Source organism: Protopterus annectens, chromosome 11.part0, assembly GCF_019279795.1.
Source record: "Protopterus annectens isolate FY-2018-M chromosome 11.part0, PAN1.0, whole genome shotgun sequence".
In the NCBI taxonomy this organism is placed as follows: Eukaryota; Metazoa; Chordata; order Ceratodontiformes; family Protopteridae; genus Protopterus; species Protopterus annectens.
In genome coordinates this window covers 67993113-68008262 of record NC_056745.1, presented here as the reverse complement: position 1 = coordinate 68008262, position 15150 = coordinate 67993113, and the positions used below count along the sequence as shown (strand labels likewise).

General features: G+C 39.9%; 1 protein-coding gene across 2 annotated transcripts in view; it reads left to right on the top strand.

Annotated features, from left to right (window-relative positions):
• Positions 1-15150, top strand: part of ZCRB1 (zinc finger CCHC-type and RNA binding motif containing 1) — a 364751-nt gene that overhangs the window by 88874 nt on the left and 260727 nt on the right. For both annotated transcript variants that reach the window (XM_044087452.1, XM_044087451.1), the window contains exons 4-5: positions 6234-6345; positions 6450-6557. In XM_044087452.1, coding sequence (XP_043943387.1) covers positions 6234-6345; positions 6450-6557 — 220 coding nt within the window. The remainder of the gene's footprint in view (positions 1-6233; positions 6346-6449; positions 6558-15150) is intronic.

Genomic DNA, 15150 nt, shown 5'->3' with positions numbered 1-15150 from the left:
ACATGCTGGGCAAGAAGGCTAGGCTTGTTACTTTGGACCTCAAAGAGGCATACCTGCATGTCCCAATCGGACAAAATTGCAGAAGATACCTCAGATTCATAGCTGGCACAATGCATTACCAATTCTCTGCACTGCCCTTTGGATTATCTACTGCGCCCAGGGTCTTCACAAAATGCCTGGCACCAGTAATTGCATTTTGCAGACAGAAAGGAATTCAAATATATCCTTACTTGGACGACTGCCTTATACAAGCAGAGAGCAGGGACATTCTACTACAGCATCTGGCGTTTGTAAAAAGATTACTTATGAGCCTAGGGTACACAATAAACCAAAAGAAGTCAAAACTAGTGCCCTCACAAGAGATAATATTCCTGGGTGCAAGCTTAAATACAACTGTCCAGATGGCTTATCTCACGCCAGACAAGCAAGGACAACTGACTCAGTATTTTCATTTGATGGCAACAAAAACCCAACTCCCTGCAAGAAAAATTCTGCAGGCCTTGGGGTTCATGGTGTCCTGCATACTACTAATACCATATGCCAGGCTGCATATGAGGAAGCTACAATGGTATCTAAAAAGTGTCTGGACTCAACACTGTCACAGCTTGGAAACAATAATACCACTCATTCCCTGCCTACAACAGGAGTTTCGATGGTGGGCACAGGCGTGTCACCACAACAAGGGACAGCCTTTCACTTTACCCACAGCCAGGCTGACGCTCACAACAGATGCATCAGACTACACCTGGGGAGTACACATGGCAGGAAAATGTATCCAGGGCAAGTGGACCGCAGACCAAATGCATCTTCACATCAATCAAAAAGAGATGCTAGCTGTACAAAATGCCCTGACAGCTTTCAAGAGCCTTCTGCATCCAGGACAACTACTACTAAAGACGGACAGCACCACAGTTATGTGGTACATAAGCAAGGGGGTATTCATTCCTACCCCCTATGCAGGCAAGCCATGACTTTGTGGAACACAGCAGTGACCTATCAAGTTCATCTCCAAGCACAATTCCTGCCAGGAAAGAAAAATACTCTGGCAGATGACTTGAGCAGAAATATCATGGATCCTCACGATTGGAAATTAAATCCACAAGTATTCAGCATGATAACACAAAAATGGGGATGCCCAGACATAGATCTCTTTGCCTCCCCTCTGAACTGCCAACTACAGAAATTCTGCACAAGGATTTACCACACACAAGCATGGAAAGCGGATGCTAACTCATTCAGCTGGAAAACGCTAAAAGTTTATGCCTTCCCACCACTGCCTCTGCTATCAAAGATGCTCCTAAAAGCCAGACTAGAAAGACCAAAACTGATCCCGATTGCCCCAGACTGGCCGCGCCAGCACTGGTACCCAATCTTAAAGAATTTGGCTCAAGGCCCAGCATGGTTTTACCTCAAATTCCTCATCTTCTGACTCAGCAAAACAATCAGATCCTGCACAGCCAGCTCAAAACCTTAAATCTGGCTGCATGGCAGATATCATAGCCAACCAGCCAACACCTCTCTCTAAAGCTGTTATGGATGTCATTTTGGAGGCCAGGAGGCCCATCACCAGGAAATCTTATTCAGAAAAGTGGAAGAGATTCTGCGCCTGGAACCAGGCTCAAGGCCTTGACCCTCTTGTTCCAAGTATTCCTCAGATATTACAATACTTAACTGAGATGCTGGACAAAGGCCTTTCCTTTTCATCTATTAAGATCCACGCCTCTGCCATTTCAGCTCATTGCAACACTGATCCTCCTATTTTTTCTCACCCATTACTAAGACAATACCTCAGAGGGGCTAAAAACATAAGACCGCCGTGGAGAGCACCAACACCAACTTGGGACCTCAACTTTGTTTTGGAAAAACTTACTTTACCACCTTTTGAGCCAGCCATTTCAGCAGGGTTAAAATTTTTGTCATGGAAAACTGCTCTGCTTCTGGCAATAACTTCAGCACGAAGAGTCTCAGAGTTACAGGCACTAATGGCAGTGGAACCTTTCATCATTTTTTATCAGGACAGGGTTTCCTTAAGAACAAACCCTACATTTATGCCAAAGGTGGTATCCAGTGTGGCTCTTAACCAAACTATTCATTTATCAACACTTTTTCCAAATCCCTAGAGTAAAGGGGAGAAACTTCTTCATTCATTGGACATACACAGGCAGTTATGTTTCTACTTGGACAAAACAAAAGTTTTCAGAAAAACTGAGCAACTGTTTGTATCATATGCTGCAGGATCACAGGGAAAGGCTATTTCAAAACAGACCATTTCAAAGTGGATAGGACAGTGTATCAGTTTCTGCTACATACAACATGGAAAAACTGTGCCTAACAACATTAGGCATCATTCCACCAGGGCCACAGCCACTTCAGCAGCCTTTTTTAGAGGAGTACCAACCAAGTATATTTTGGAAGCTGCAACTTTGAGTTCAGTGCACACCTTTACCAAACATTACCACTTACCTCTTTACTCTAAATCCAGAGCTGGCTTTGCCACTGCAGTGCTGCAGGGCCTCATAGTCACTCCAAATCCTTTATAGACCCAGCCACCCAACCTCAGCTTTGGGATTCAACCCAAGTGTAATGACTGCAGCAGTGAAACACGATGAACATAGTACAGTTTTGTACGTACCATAAATGTAGATGTTCGAGTGTATTCACTGCTGCAGTCCAGGTTACCCACCCACCATCCCCTCTTTCTTAGCTGGGACTTCTATCCTATACAACCTATGTGGTGTATTTGCTTGTAGCTTTAGGTATTGTTTTTTATTTCTTATGTATGTTTCATTAGCAATATGTATTGCCTACCTATTTGGGGGCACCTGACATCTGGGGCAAGAAAAACGGAAGAAAATGGCGTTGGCTGCATCTTGTATACCCCTGGCGCACTGACGTCAGGGAAGAAGCGACAGCAACCGTCGCCGGACCAAGACTTTGGAACTCTGGCCGACTGCGGGACCGCCTGGTGGCAGTATAACCCAAGTGTAATGACTGCAGCAGTAGTGAATACACTCGAACATCTACATTTATGGTAGGTACAAAACTGTACTTTTTCACACCTTCAGTATGTTGTCTGAACGTGTGGAAAAAAGTGTAACCTGGTATGGCTGGGGTGCTCTCCACAGCCGTGAACCAGGTCTCAGTGATTGCACAAATGTCTGTGTCATCCAAGGTGAGGGCAGCTTCCAATAAGTGCAGTTTCATGTTGAGACTCCTAGCATTTAGCAGCATAACCTTGAGGTTGTTTTTAGATGGAGTTTTTGCGTTGGGAATTTTCCTTATCCAACCTGGTTAGGAGGACATCAGTATGTCTCCCGATGGCATCACCTATGACTAATATGTTTGATTTTGTGTTTTGTCTTAAGGGCTTGATGGGTGAGACACTGGTACTTGAACTATTATCTGTAATGCGTTCTGCAGAGGAAGTATGTATAGCGTGCTTGTGATTGGAAGCTCGCTAGTGTTTAGGTCTGTTTCTGGTGAGGACCTTTGCATATGTAGGTATGTGTAAAGTGGGTTTGGGTGGAGTAGGATGTGAGGTGTGCATGCTGGCAAACCCACTCATTGTCATATGTACTGATTGATGTGTGAAAGAGCATGGATTCAAGGTTCTTAATATAGTTGCATGTCTCACACATTGTATTTGTGTGTACTAGGAGTAGAGGGTTGTCTGTGAACATGAGACAGTTGCTACACTGCCTCAGGATGCCCATATCGACCAGCCTGGCTGGAGGAATGGGGAACTTGTCCGTCCATAGTGATAGGCAGATTTATATGATCAGGGAAAGAGGTCACACTTAGAGTGGCTAGTGGGTGAGAGGTGTATTGGTACCTTTGAGGCTAGGCTTAGTGATCCACCTGACAGTAGAGGAAGTCCATGAGAAACCTCTGGAGGACCAAAAGCAAAATGCTAAGGGAAAATTTAACAAACAAAACGTTTACATCTGAACCACCAATGGTAACCCACAGTACTGGGCAATACATCATGGAACACTACACGCAAACAAGTGCAATTGCAGGGCTTAAATAAAACAAGAAAATACTCTTTTTAACTCAACCTACCTAACAAGAATGCTCTCTCTGAGCTCTAGTCCAATCACCCTCTATTAGTTGGGACCCAGACAGCACTCTCCTCGCACAAGTGTGCAAAAGGGCCTTTACCAACAAAGGTGGCTTGAAGTTGATACTCGGACATTACAAAACAGACCAGAAATAGCAAACTTGGAACTAGGTAGTGCTACAGCTGAATTAGTACAGTATACAGTAAAATGTGACCAAAATAGTTCAGACAATTCAGACAGTGGAATGTAAATATAAACTAGAAGTGCAATATTGGAGCAAAAACAGGCATTTATAGTTAGAAGCAATGGATGCCTCAGATATTTCAGTATCTCAGTGAAGAGCTGTTTTTAGTGCTCAAGTGGTACCAAACAGTCTAGATTCAGTGAGTCTGAATCTAGCCTCTACTATAAAAAGCAGAAATACTAGAAATTAAAAATGCATAAAGTCACAGTCACAACAGTAGAAGGCAGTTAAAATAATGCAGCAATTCCCAGCATAGAAGAGTAATAGGCTACACTACCCACTACAAGAGTCTAGACTACAAACCTTCCCAATGTAAAACAACTGGTTTTGGATCACAAGTGCTTAAGCCAGAACTAAGACACTTCATAATAACTAAGACACTTCAGACTAATAAACACAATAGGACTACAACCAGCAATTTCCAGCCTGAGGGATGTATGCTACCCTCTCCTACCACAAGAGTTTAGACCACAAATCCTCCTAATGTAAAGTAAGTGGTTTCGAACTCAAGTGCTTAAACCAGAATAAATACACTTGGAATAACAGGCACAATAAGAACAAGCACAATAAGCCTTCACCAAAAAGTCCCAGCTTAGAAGGGTGTAGGCCACACACTCCTGCCACAAGAGTCCGGACCACAACTCTTCCTATGTAAAGTAACTGGAGCCCATGTACTAAAACCAGAACTAAGACACTTTCAGAATAACGGACACAAAGAGCCTTCAGCCAGCAATTCCCAACATAGAAGGGTGTAGGCTATACTCTTACTCCACAAGAGTCTAGACCACAAATCCTCCTAATGTAAAATAACTGGTTTGGAACCCAAGTGCATAAAATGGAACAAAGACGCTTTGAACAACAACCACAAAAGGCCATCACCCAGCAATTCCTGGCTCAGAAGGAAAGAGGCTGCCCTCTTCTCCCACAGGAGTGCAGACCGTAAACCTTCTTAATGTAAAATAACTGACTTGAAGCCCAAGTCCTTTAACCAAAACGAAGACACTTGCAGTAACAATTACAATTTAATTGGGCTACTAACAAGCAATAAGAAATGCAGCAGAATAAATGCATTTGAAACAAACCGTAAAAGAAAAATAAAGTAATAAAGAAGGAAGAGACACAAAAACCCTTAAACCTTATTCCTTTTTATAGACCAACTGGTGCCGGTGGTGGAAGTCCAACCCTATATGCTGGTTTTGTATCATTTCAGAATTGCTTTGGATATTTGATTCTTTTGCAGCTATTTTTTTTTTTTAGTATAGTAGACTATTTACCTTGGCATAATATGAAGTCTGGTGTCCTGCCGGGTGTAATCTAGCTTATGTTTTGCAAGATTTACTTTGAAGTATCAAAATCAGAAGCGTTAGAGAGACAAGTATCTTTGTGGTGATACACCAGCAGAGAAATGTTTCTAATTTTCACATTAGACCGTTCTCTCTTTAGTGTCACAAGAAAGAACTTTTGGCAATCGGTTACTGGGATCTTAGAAAGTTTTTTTTTTTTCATTACAGAGAATTAATCTAAAAGTGGCTATCATTCATATTCATTACTGGATGCCATAGTTGGTTTGTTGTACTTTTTCTATTATAGAAACAGTTGCTGTGAACTTTCTATCAACTTTTATAATTTGCTAGTATATTAAAATTTAGTACATCAAAAGTCACAGGTACACTAGATTTGGTAGCTTTGCCTGCTTTTCTTCACACAGGTAAGAAAATTGGACTGATTTACCCCCCCCCCCCCAAAAAAAAATGCAGAGTTTGACATAACCAACCTACCATACTTGTGTTCCGTTTGTCTTTGTTTTCCTTCAGTTATTATGTTTCCCAGTATCTTTGTCAGGAAAGTATAATTCAGTTAAGGTATTTTGTTATGTGCTTTGTTAAATGCTCTACCCAATAAGCTTCCATCATAACATTTCTTTTCAGAGTCACTGTTCTAAAGGACAAAGAGACCAGAAGAAGTAAAGGAGTAGCATTTGTTTTATTCTTGAATAAGGAGTCTGCACAGAACTGTGCCAGGGCACTTAACAATAAACAGGTATTTCACTTACACTTGTCCTTCTGAAGCCTTCATTCCTTGTCTTTATCTTCAGAGAAAACATGTAAATCATCTACATAACATATTTTTTCATCTTGTTTTAGCTATTTGGCAGGGTATTAAAAGCCAGTATTGCTATTGACAATGGACGGGCAGCCGAATTCATCAGAAGACGCAACTATATGGACAAATCAAAATGTTATGAGTGTGGGGTAGGTAGATATTTTGTGGTTCTTTGTCAAAACAGATTGTGTTTAAAGCTGACCAGAGTTTTAAAGTTCATAGAACTGCCTACTTAACTGTTGCATTGACCCAGTAACTCCTACTGGCCTCTTCACTTGGTGCTCATAATTTACCTTTTGCACACTCCAACATTAAACTTATGTCAGTACACATGCATACGTGCATGCCATGCAAGTCAACACATAGCATACCAAAAGCAGTAACTGAAAATGAATGATGAACGAATAGTGGTAATCTAACTTGCTGAAAACTAGCAATATATTTGTATTCTTGTTTTATTAAATTATTTCACTGTCCGGTATAAGCTTGTAAAGAGACTCCGGAGATTGGGCCATTAATCATTTGTAGGAAAACAATGTTGACGCATTATTCAAGAAAAAGCAACTTGAGATAGTTCCCACACCATGATCCACTATGTAATAGAGCAGTTGCTGACATTTCCTTCAATAGTTTATCAAGGAAAAGAGGTTAGGCAGTAGTCATGTAAGAGAGCCTTGAAAACTAAAACTGTTAGCAGGTTTTTATTGTGTCTGTAGGTGTATATCTTTTGTTTTGAGTTCCTGTGTTAAGTGGATAAGGAACAGAATTTTAATTTGTAGAGTCACAGGTTAGTCCTAGGAAGGAGGCTTAAGCAAACATCTGTAGGATAACAATTAACCCTATGAATTATCACCAGCAAGTTACTTCCATTCTTGATAAAGGCCTCGCTATTAATCACCTGTGTAAATTTATATGAACCCATCCAGTTGTCAAGATTTAACTTGAAGGACGCTTTGTTACACTATTTAACATGTAAAGACACTTTTTTCACAAGTAGGGAATTCTTTGTGTAATGAATGTCCTGTTTATAAAAAACAAACCGCGTACATATGGCCAGTCCAAACACTAGTAACCAACAACAACTAGAGGTGGAAAGGCTGTCAGAAATTAAGCAAGCACTCAGTACTCCAAGCAAAACAAAAGGATTTAAGCGCTTTCATCCTGAATCAGTAAGGACTTCTTCAGAATAAAATTGCACACTCATTTCACCTTCTTAGACATCGTTAGGTCACATGATCCATCAATTAAATTCCGTCAAGCAATTGAACATAAAAAGTGTTAAAACATGACAAGACAATAATAATAGAATGCTAAAGACAAAACATAAAAATAAAAAGCTTATCCGCTCTAAAATTAAAAAAATAGTGGAAAAATAATACAAACAATATTAAAACCTTGAGGAAACAGAAATACATGGCCAGACCCTTTCCATCTTACCAATGTAAAAAAATTGGCAACCCTGGCAATCAGAGATATACACCAACCTTGAACTCCCACAATTCTCTGTCTTTAATGTAATTGTTTGGGGGGGGGGGTACTACCTACCACAACCTCACAATCTGTTAAAATAAAACAACAGGGACTACAACTTCCACACTTATATGTACCTCTTTGCTTGCTCTACCCTATTGATAATGGGATGTTCAAAAAAATTTTTAAATTAGCATCAGTCTTAAAAATAAAATGCAGCTTGTCCCCTAACCTCTGTATAAAATCAGAATTGGTCTGAAATGAGACACAATTCTTAGTTAATATAGTTTTAATATCTTTACTATATGCACAATACTGTAAAACCACAGTGTGTTCAAAATTAACATCAGTATTAGTATGCTTAATAGAACTGAACTCAGCATTACTTGCTAAAATGGGTTTAAATCTTGAGCCCCATCCCTCAAGAATTTCTGTACCATTTTTCCAAACAATATCATAAGGGTAACCCCTCTCATCAAACATATGAAATAAGTTATTCAATTTGCTCTTAAAATCATCTATAGTCAAACATGTATGGGCCGCCCTAATCATTTGACCTCTCACCAAATTCCTTTTGATATGGTAGGGATGATTACTACTGTAGTCTAAAAAAGTATTAGAATGGGTGGGCTTACTGAATAATTTTGATATAAAACAACAATTGGTATAATCTTGACAATAGTGGCATCCAAATAGTCAATACTATTAGCAGATGTCATGCCTGTAAACATAAAATATGAACAAATTTCATTCATGTAGTTCAAAAATCTGTCAACGTTCTTAGTATTCACTTTCCATAAAATAAAGACGTCATCAAGGTACTGTAAATATAGGCAGCAATAATCATTGAATTCTGAATTAAAACATATTTCTTTTCCCAGGAAAACATAACAAGGTTAGCGTGTATGGGTGCACAGCATGCATCCATTGCTACACCCTTAACCTGTCTAAAAAACGTTCCTACTGAAAGAAAAAATTTTATTATTGAGGACAAATTCCATAAGTAACATAATAAAATGAATCAAATTGTTACTTAATTGCGAAAGCTCACACAGTGCATCATGAAATAAATATAATACCTCTTGATTAGGGATGGAGGTGAAGAGGTCAACTACAGCAATGGTTACAAAACTACAAGTGTCTGAATAGTAGTAGTCATGTTTTACTTTCCTAAGAAAGTCCCAATAATCTTTAAGAATGTACGTGACAGGCTCCAAAATTTCCTTTAGAATCCCGTAAATAAAAAAAAAACAGAGTGTAAGTGGAACTATTATGAGATGATATAATTAGTCTAAAAGGTGGGGTATTAGTATTTGTATGTATTTTAGGGATGCCACAAGCATTTGGCATGTTAGGGTAATCGTTCCCAAGAAAACTATACACGGATTCATTAATCACCCATTGAAATAAGGCATCCTCTAACATTAAACCCAATTTCCTCTTGGCTATATTAAACTCATTCATGGAAGTAACCTCGTAGGTATCCATGTTGTGTAACAATTCTCCAATTGAACTTGCATAATCCATACTGTCCATGATAACCCCCTTTATCAGGTTTCATAACTTCTAATATTAGGATTCGTCCCAAGTTTTTGTAGTAATTTAGTTTCATCTTGACTCTGATTGTAAAACTGCCTATTTCTGCTGTTAAAGGCTTTATAAATTTCTTTATCACAAATTTTTTATCACTATCTAGTAGGGGGTTTAGTGGTGGGTTAAACATACTTTTTCTCCTAAAATCATCCCTACTATGATTATTCTTGTCCAGGTTCTGAAACATGATCCTAAAATGTTTAATTTTCGAGTATATAATTTAAGTTCTGATAATTTTGCTGCATTGGATCTCTGGTTCAGAACAAACTTGAGACCTTTCTTGAACAGGGAAAAATAAGTAAAATCAACTGTTAAAGCACTGTAGTTAAAATATTAAATCCTTGAATGCTTAGCATTTTCCCCCAAAGGCCTCAATAATACATTTGTCAGCTAAAACTTATTCCTGCTGTTTTTGCCCCCTGTACTGTTTCCCAACTGGTTGAAATTGCTGGGGTAAACAATTGTTGTTAATGTGTAGTTGGGCTTTATTACCAATCCTTTCAGATTTCCGCAGTGTTGGGTATTCATCGTCAGGGGCTATCACATTATCATCGTTGTTATGAGTAGTAGGGTATCTTTAGGGACCCATATTATTCCCACCTACTGCATCCCTGTCTTCCTCATTTCTGTCAGTATAGTTTTCCACATTTTTTGTAAAATAAGCCTTGGGAATGGGTAAGCTAAGTGGTGGTTGTAATCTAAGGCATCTCTAGGCTGTTTCTTCTGTTTGCTGGCCATGTTAACTTTCACCTGTTCCTCAATCCTTTCAAAAATAATGCATTGATTCTCACAAATAGAAAAAATAGCATTATTAGAAATCTGCATATTGAGTTCATTAATCTCACCAAACAACTTTTGTATATGCTTATTATTAATTCTAATAATAAACTGAATTAGTTTGAGACCATGCTGGTCAAACATACTTAACAGTTCTTCTAATTCCTCTTGTCCATAAAACACCCCATTTGGGAATTTATACATACATAGTCCCTTTGGGACTCATTTAAATGTAATACCTTCAGCAAGGTATGCGTTGCCACACTGTAAAGCAACGTACCTTGCCTCTCTTTTTATCAAAAACACACAGCTTCTCTTGGAAGTCAAAGGTTCCGGTTGGTGCTGGGGTAATAGTTGTAGAGCCATTACTAAAAACAAACTCTCGGATAAACCAAATATCCAAGCTTGTGGAAATGCCTTTCTCTTCTTTAAACATCTGCCCACAAGGAATCTCATTGCGGTTAGCAGTGTTATGTCCATCCCTCTGCTGCAACTGTCTTTTCCATCTGACAACGACATCCACTTTCTTGTTCATCGTGGTACTCCTTTGGTAACCAGTAGCAAAGACTTCTGGGAATTGAAGTCTATCTAATGAAGATTGAATCTGAGAAACTTGTTGCGAAAGAAGTTTCACTATTTGTGTTAAATTCTCTTCATTAACTGGCTCAGTAGCAGTATTCAAACGATCCATAGAAATGGCATTTAACTCAGCAGAGCACATTCCTGCATTCTCCGCCGCCGTTGTAGTAGTATTAACAAAAATCCAAAAAATGGAGTAAGGGCTATTTCCAAAAACCAGTCAAGGTTCCAGAATAAATACCGCTACATCTTAATAGCACATATACAGGCAGCCAATTTCAAACGCTGTAAACAGTCACCAAATAAAAAATAAACAGCGTACCTATTGCCAACCCAGACATTAGTAACCAACAACAACCAGAGGTGGAAAGGTTGCCAGAAATAACCGCCCAATACTCCAGACAAAACAAAAGGATTTATTAAGCGCTTTCATACTGACTCAGTAAGGACTTCTTCAGAATAAAATTACACACTCGTTTCACCTTCTTAAAAATCGTTAGGTCACATGATCTATCAATTCAATCAAGCAATTGAACATATAAATTGTTAAAAAGTGACAACGAGAAAAAACAGGAACAATAGAATGCTAAATACAAAACATGAAAATTAAAATTTATCCTCTCTAAAATTAAAAGAAAAAAATTGCGAAAAAAATAATACAAACAATATCAAAACCTTGAGGAAACAGGAATACATGGCCAGGAATAAACCCACCCTTAAACCATGAATATCTCTACTATTAAATTGCAGTTCCCCCATGACTATGAACCTAATACATATTAAAATCCCTATGTTTAAGAAGGGGCATTAAATTAATACCATCATTGAGACCAGGAGACACAGTGGCATTCAGTCTGAATTGTCAATAAAATCCCTTCATAGCCAACAAATTCTCCCAATTCCCACAAGAAGTTTCCTTCTGCACCCTATCACTGATGCCAAATAGAAACTTGGAGTTGTAACAAACCATGGTATGTTTATATAAAGCATAAGGCACTTTTTTCACAAGTAGGGAATTCTTTGAGTAATGAATGTCCTGTTTATGTTGCAGTGTAATTTGAGAGTTTTGGAACGAGTGTTCTTGAAATGAAGAAGAATTAGTAATACAATGTCCTTTTAAGATGGAGACCTCTGTGTTGGAGTCTGTACAAGATTGGAATGTAGCCCTTTGTCTTAGTTAGAAAGCACTGAGATCTTCAAGTTGGGGTATGTATTTGGTAAGATACGTGCTAGTTGGTACATTTTATTCAGTGATTGACCTAATAATGGAGGAATACTTGAAGGTTAAGACCATCTTGGATCTTAAGGATGTACCTTTGACAATTAACCAGGCAGTAAAAGAAGATTTCTTTAATGTAATAGTTACTTGAAGATTGCAATACAATTTCTTGTTGGCAAAGTGCCTAAATCTTTAATAATACATCAACCTTACACAGAATTCTATTTATATGATAATTGGTGGTAAAAGACTTTTTTCTCCCCAAATACAACTACACTAGTAATGTAATTGTCAGAATATCGGGTGCTGACTCCGTTTAACTGTTTTTGAATGAGGGATTAGTAATTGTACAAAGTTTGTGGTAATTTGTAGACCTGGTCAACCACAAATTTTCAACATCTGTCTTCAAATTGGAGACGTAGATGCCGAAGAAAATGGGAACCATCACAGAGCCCAAACGGACAACCACCAGTGACTTGTCTGTTAGATGAGAAGGTACTACCAAATCATACCCTATGTGTTTGATCTCATAGCTAATTAGCAGCCCATCAACTAAGATGGTGGGATTAATATTTAAACTGTGACTTCCAAGATGGCTGCACAGTGATCATTAGTTTGATTAGAGCTCCCCCCAGTGTGAAAACCAAAAAAATGTCAAAAAGCCTGGAAAAGCGATCAGTGTGGGTAAGATTTAATTACTGACTAGTGCCTACATTTCCTGGATCCCACCAAAGAAGAAATTTAAAGACATTAAGAAAAAAATCAACAAGAAAAGGAGACTAAAATAGTTTGGAAAGAATCTTGCAGCTTTTCAGCAAAAACAGTTCAAGTTTCAGCTTTGGTACAGGAGATGGCTTTTAGCAACATAGAGGAAAAATACATTGCTGCACTCAGAGGTGTGTAAAATAAGTGAAACACTGAAGGAATATATAAAGTAAGATAACAAAAAGCTGGGAAAATGGGATAAGCTGTTGTGTATGCTCCATATCTGGCCATGAGAAGGCAGCCAAGACATATATTAGTAAAAATTCAGTCATACCAACAGAAAGAGTTGCTCCTGAGTATTTACCATACACCAGTTAGTGTATCCCAGCAATCAGGGAATGTTCAGAGGCAAGTGTGAGATTCAAGCTTCTGAATCCAGCTGTCTTAAGACATTTTTTGATGCAGACCAGGTTTAGGAGGAAGTAACAAAGTAATCCAACAAGCAGAAGCTTCACATTCTTCTCACAATAACAAAGCTCATTGAGACAATGACAGTAAAACATTTCCATAGTTCCAAAGGAAACTACTTAAGTGACAGAGAAAGTCACAGGAGCTGGCTAGAAGAGTTAGGAGTTATTTAAACTTGAACCAGAAACTGGTGTTGGGAGATGGAGATCATTAGGATGAAGACAGATTAATGTTGTGAAGTTAAAGAATATGTGAGAGACTGTAAAGCATCATTGTCATCAGATATAGGATTGAACATGTGAGTTGTGGCTTGACAAGAAATGATTGCGAAAGACGGGAATTTTGTTGATTCTCTCAAATTGATGGGTGAACTGTAAAGCGTAATATCCCCAATTTGTTCTTAATGTTTAGAAGGGCAGTGAAGGAACTGAAAAAGTAATTAAGTAAAATATTTTTTGTTCTTTGTGTAAAAAAAATGTTATGATGAAAACTGCTTATTTTATTGTCAAGCAGTTTTTTTTATAGTGTGCAGCCAGGGGTGTTTTAAATGTGAGGTGGGAGAGTCTTAGTGACGACTGTATATGTTAAAGATATTACAATACTTTTTGTTAGTTGCAACATGTCCAGGCTTTAAACTATAAAAAGATAAAGGCTAAAAAAACAAGATCTGAAGTAGTTGACTTCATTTGTCAGCAACCTATGGGATTGGGATCCGACCTCGGATCCGAGCCGGCAATCTTTCACAGCTTAGATCTGAGCTCCTAGCTCCTCCCCTTCACCCATAATCCCCTGCCATCCCTGTCTGACCTCAGATCTAGTTTGCCGCGCTTCTGTCAGCAGCTAAAGTTTTGAGCTCCTGGTTCGTAGGGTCTTCTGAGTGTTTAGTGAGAGTTTTTAGAACCTTTTTATTACCTTTAGGTGTACGAGAGTGTTTGTGTGGTCAGTCTTCCCTTTTTAACTGATACCTTTTAGTTAAACTTACCCTCCCTCCCCTTCGCTGGTGCGTAGCTTCTGTGTGTTGTGTGTTTGGGCCCTAACGAGTGGGTTTTTTTTTTTTTTTTTAAGATGTTTGAGGCCCCAAAACCCATTTTTTCTAAGTGCACCGAGTGTGGCCATAAGCTCTCCCCAGCGGATGGCCACACTCGGTGTGTTCGGTGCCTTGGGGTTGAACACCTTTCCTCTGGGTGTTCCATCTGCGTGGCGTTCAATCCCAGGGCACTGAAGGACCGGAGGTCGAAGCTGATCCTAGCAGGACTTTTGCCCCCGGATTCGGCTTTGGCCTCCGGTACTTCTGTGGCCTCCTCCCCTGCTCCGGCCACTCCTGCCTCTCTCCCACCGGTCGGGACTCGAACTCCTGCTGCAGCTCCGGAGGAGAGGGAGGCCAGGAAAGAAAAAAAAGAGGGAGAAGCACCACAAGCGGCGGGTCGAGGCCTCTGCTTTGGCTCCCCTGGCAAAGTGGTCTTCTCCCTCCAGGGCTTCCCTGTCTCCTCCTTCTCTGATCCGGTCTCCGTTCTTCTCACCAGGCCCCGAGGAGGAGGAGACCCGATCTCCGAGGTCATCGAGGTGGCATTCCCGGCCAACCTCTGTGGCCTCATCGAGATCGACTCGTAGCCTTTCCGACGCAGATTTGGACCGGATGATGCAAAGGTTTCTCCAGGCCCAACTGCAGATGGGAGTGCTCCTGCCTCCCCCCCCCCCCCGGGGGGGAGTTCGACACCTTTCTTTGCCCTGATTAGCTCCTTCTCCGACCCGCTTCCCGGGTCCGGAGCCTTCGGAGTCTAGCAGCCTTGGAGCCGGAGGTGGGTCGGCGCCGACAGTATCGGGTACTTCAGCGCTGACTCTTCCCTCGAGCCTGTCGGGTCCATTTTTGTCGGATCCGGGCTCTCGGAGCCGTGGGCTGAGCGTTGGATCTGAGGGAATCAGTGAGTCTT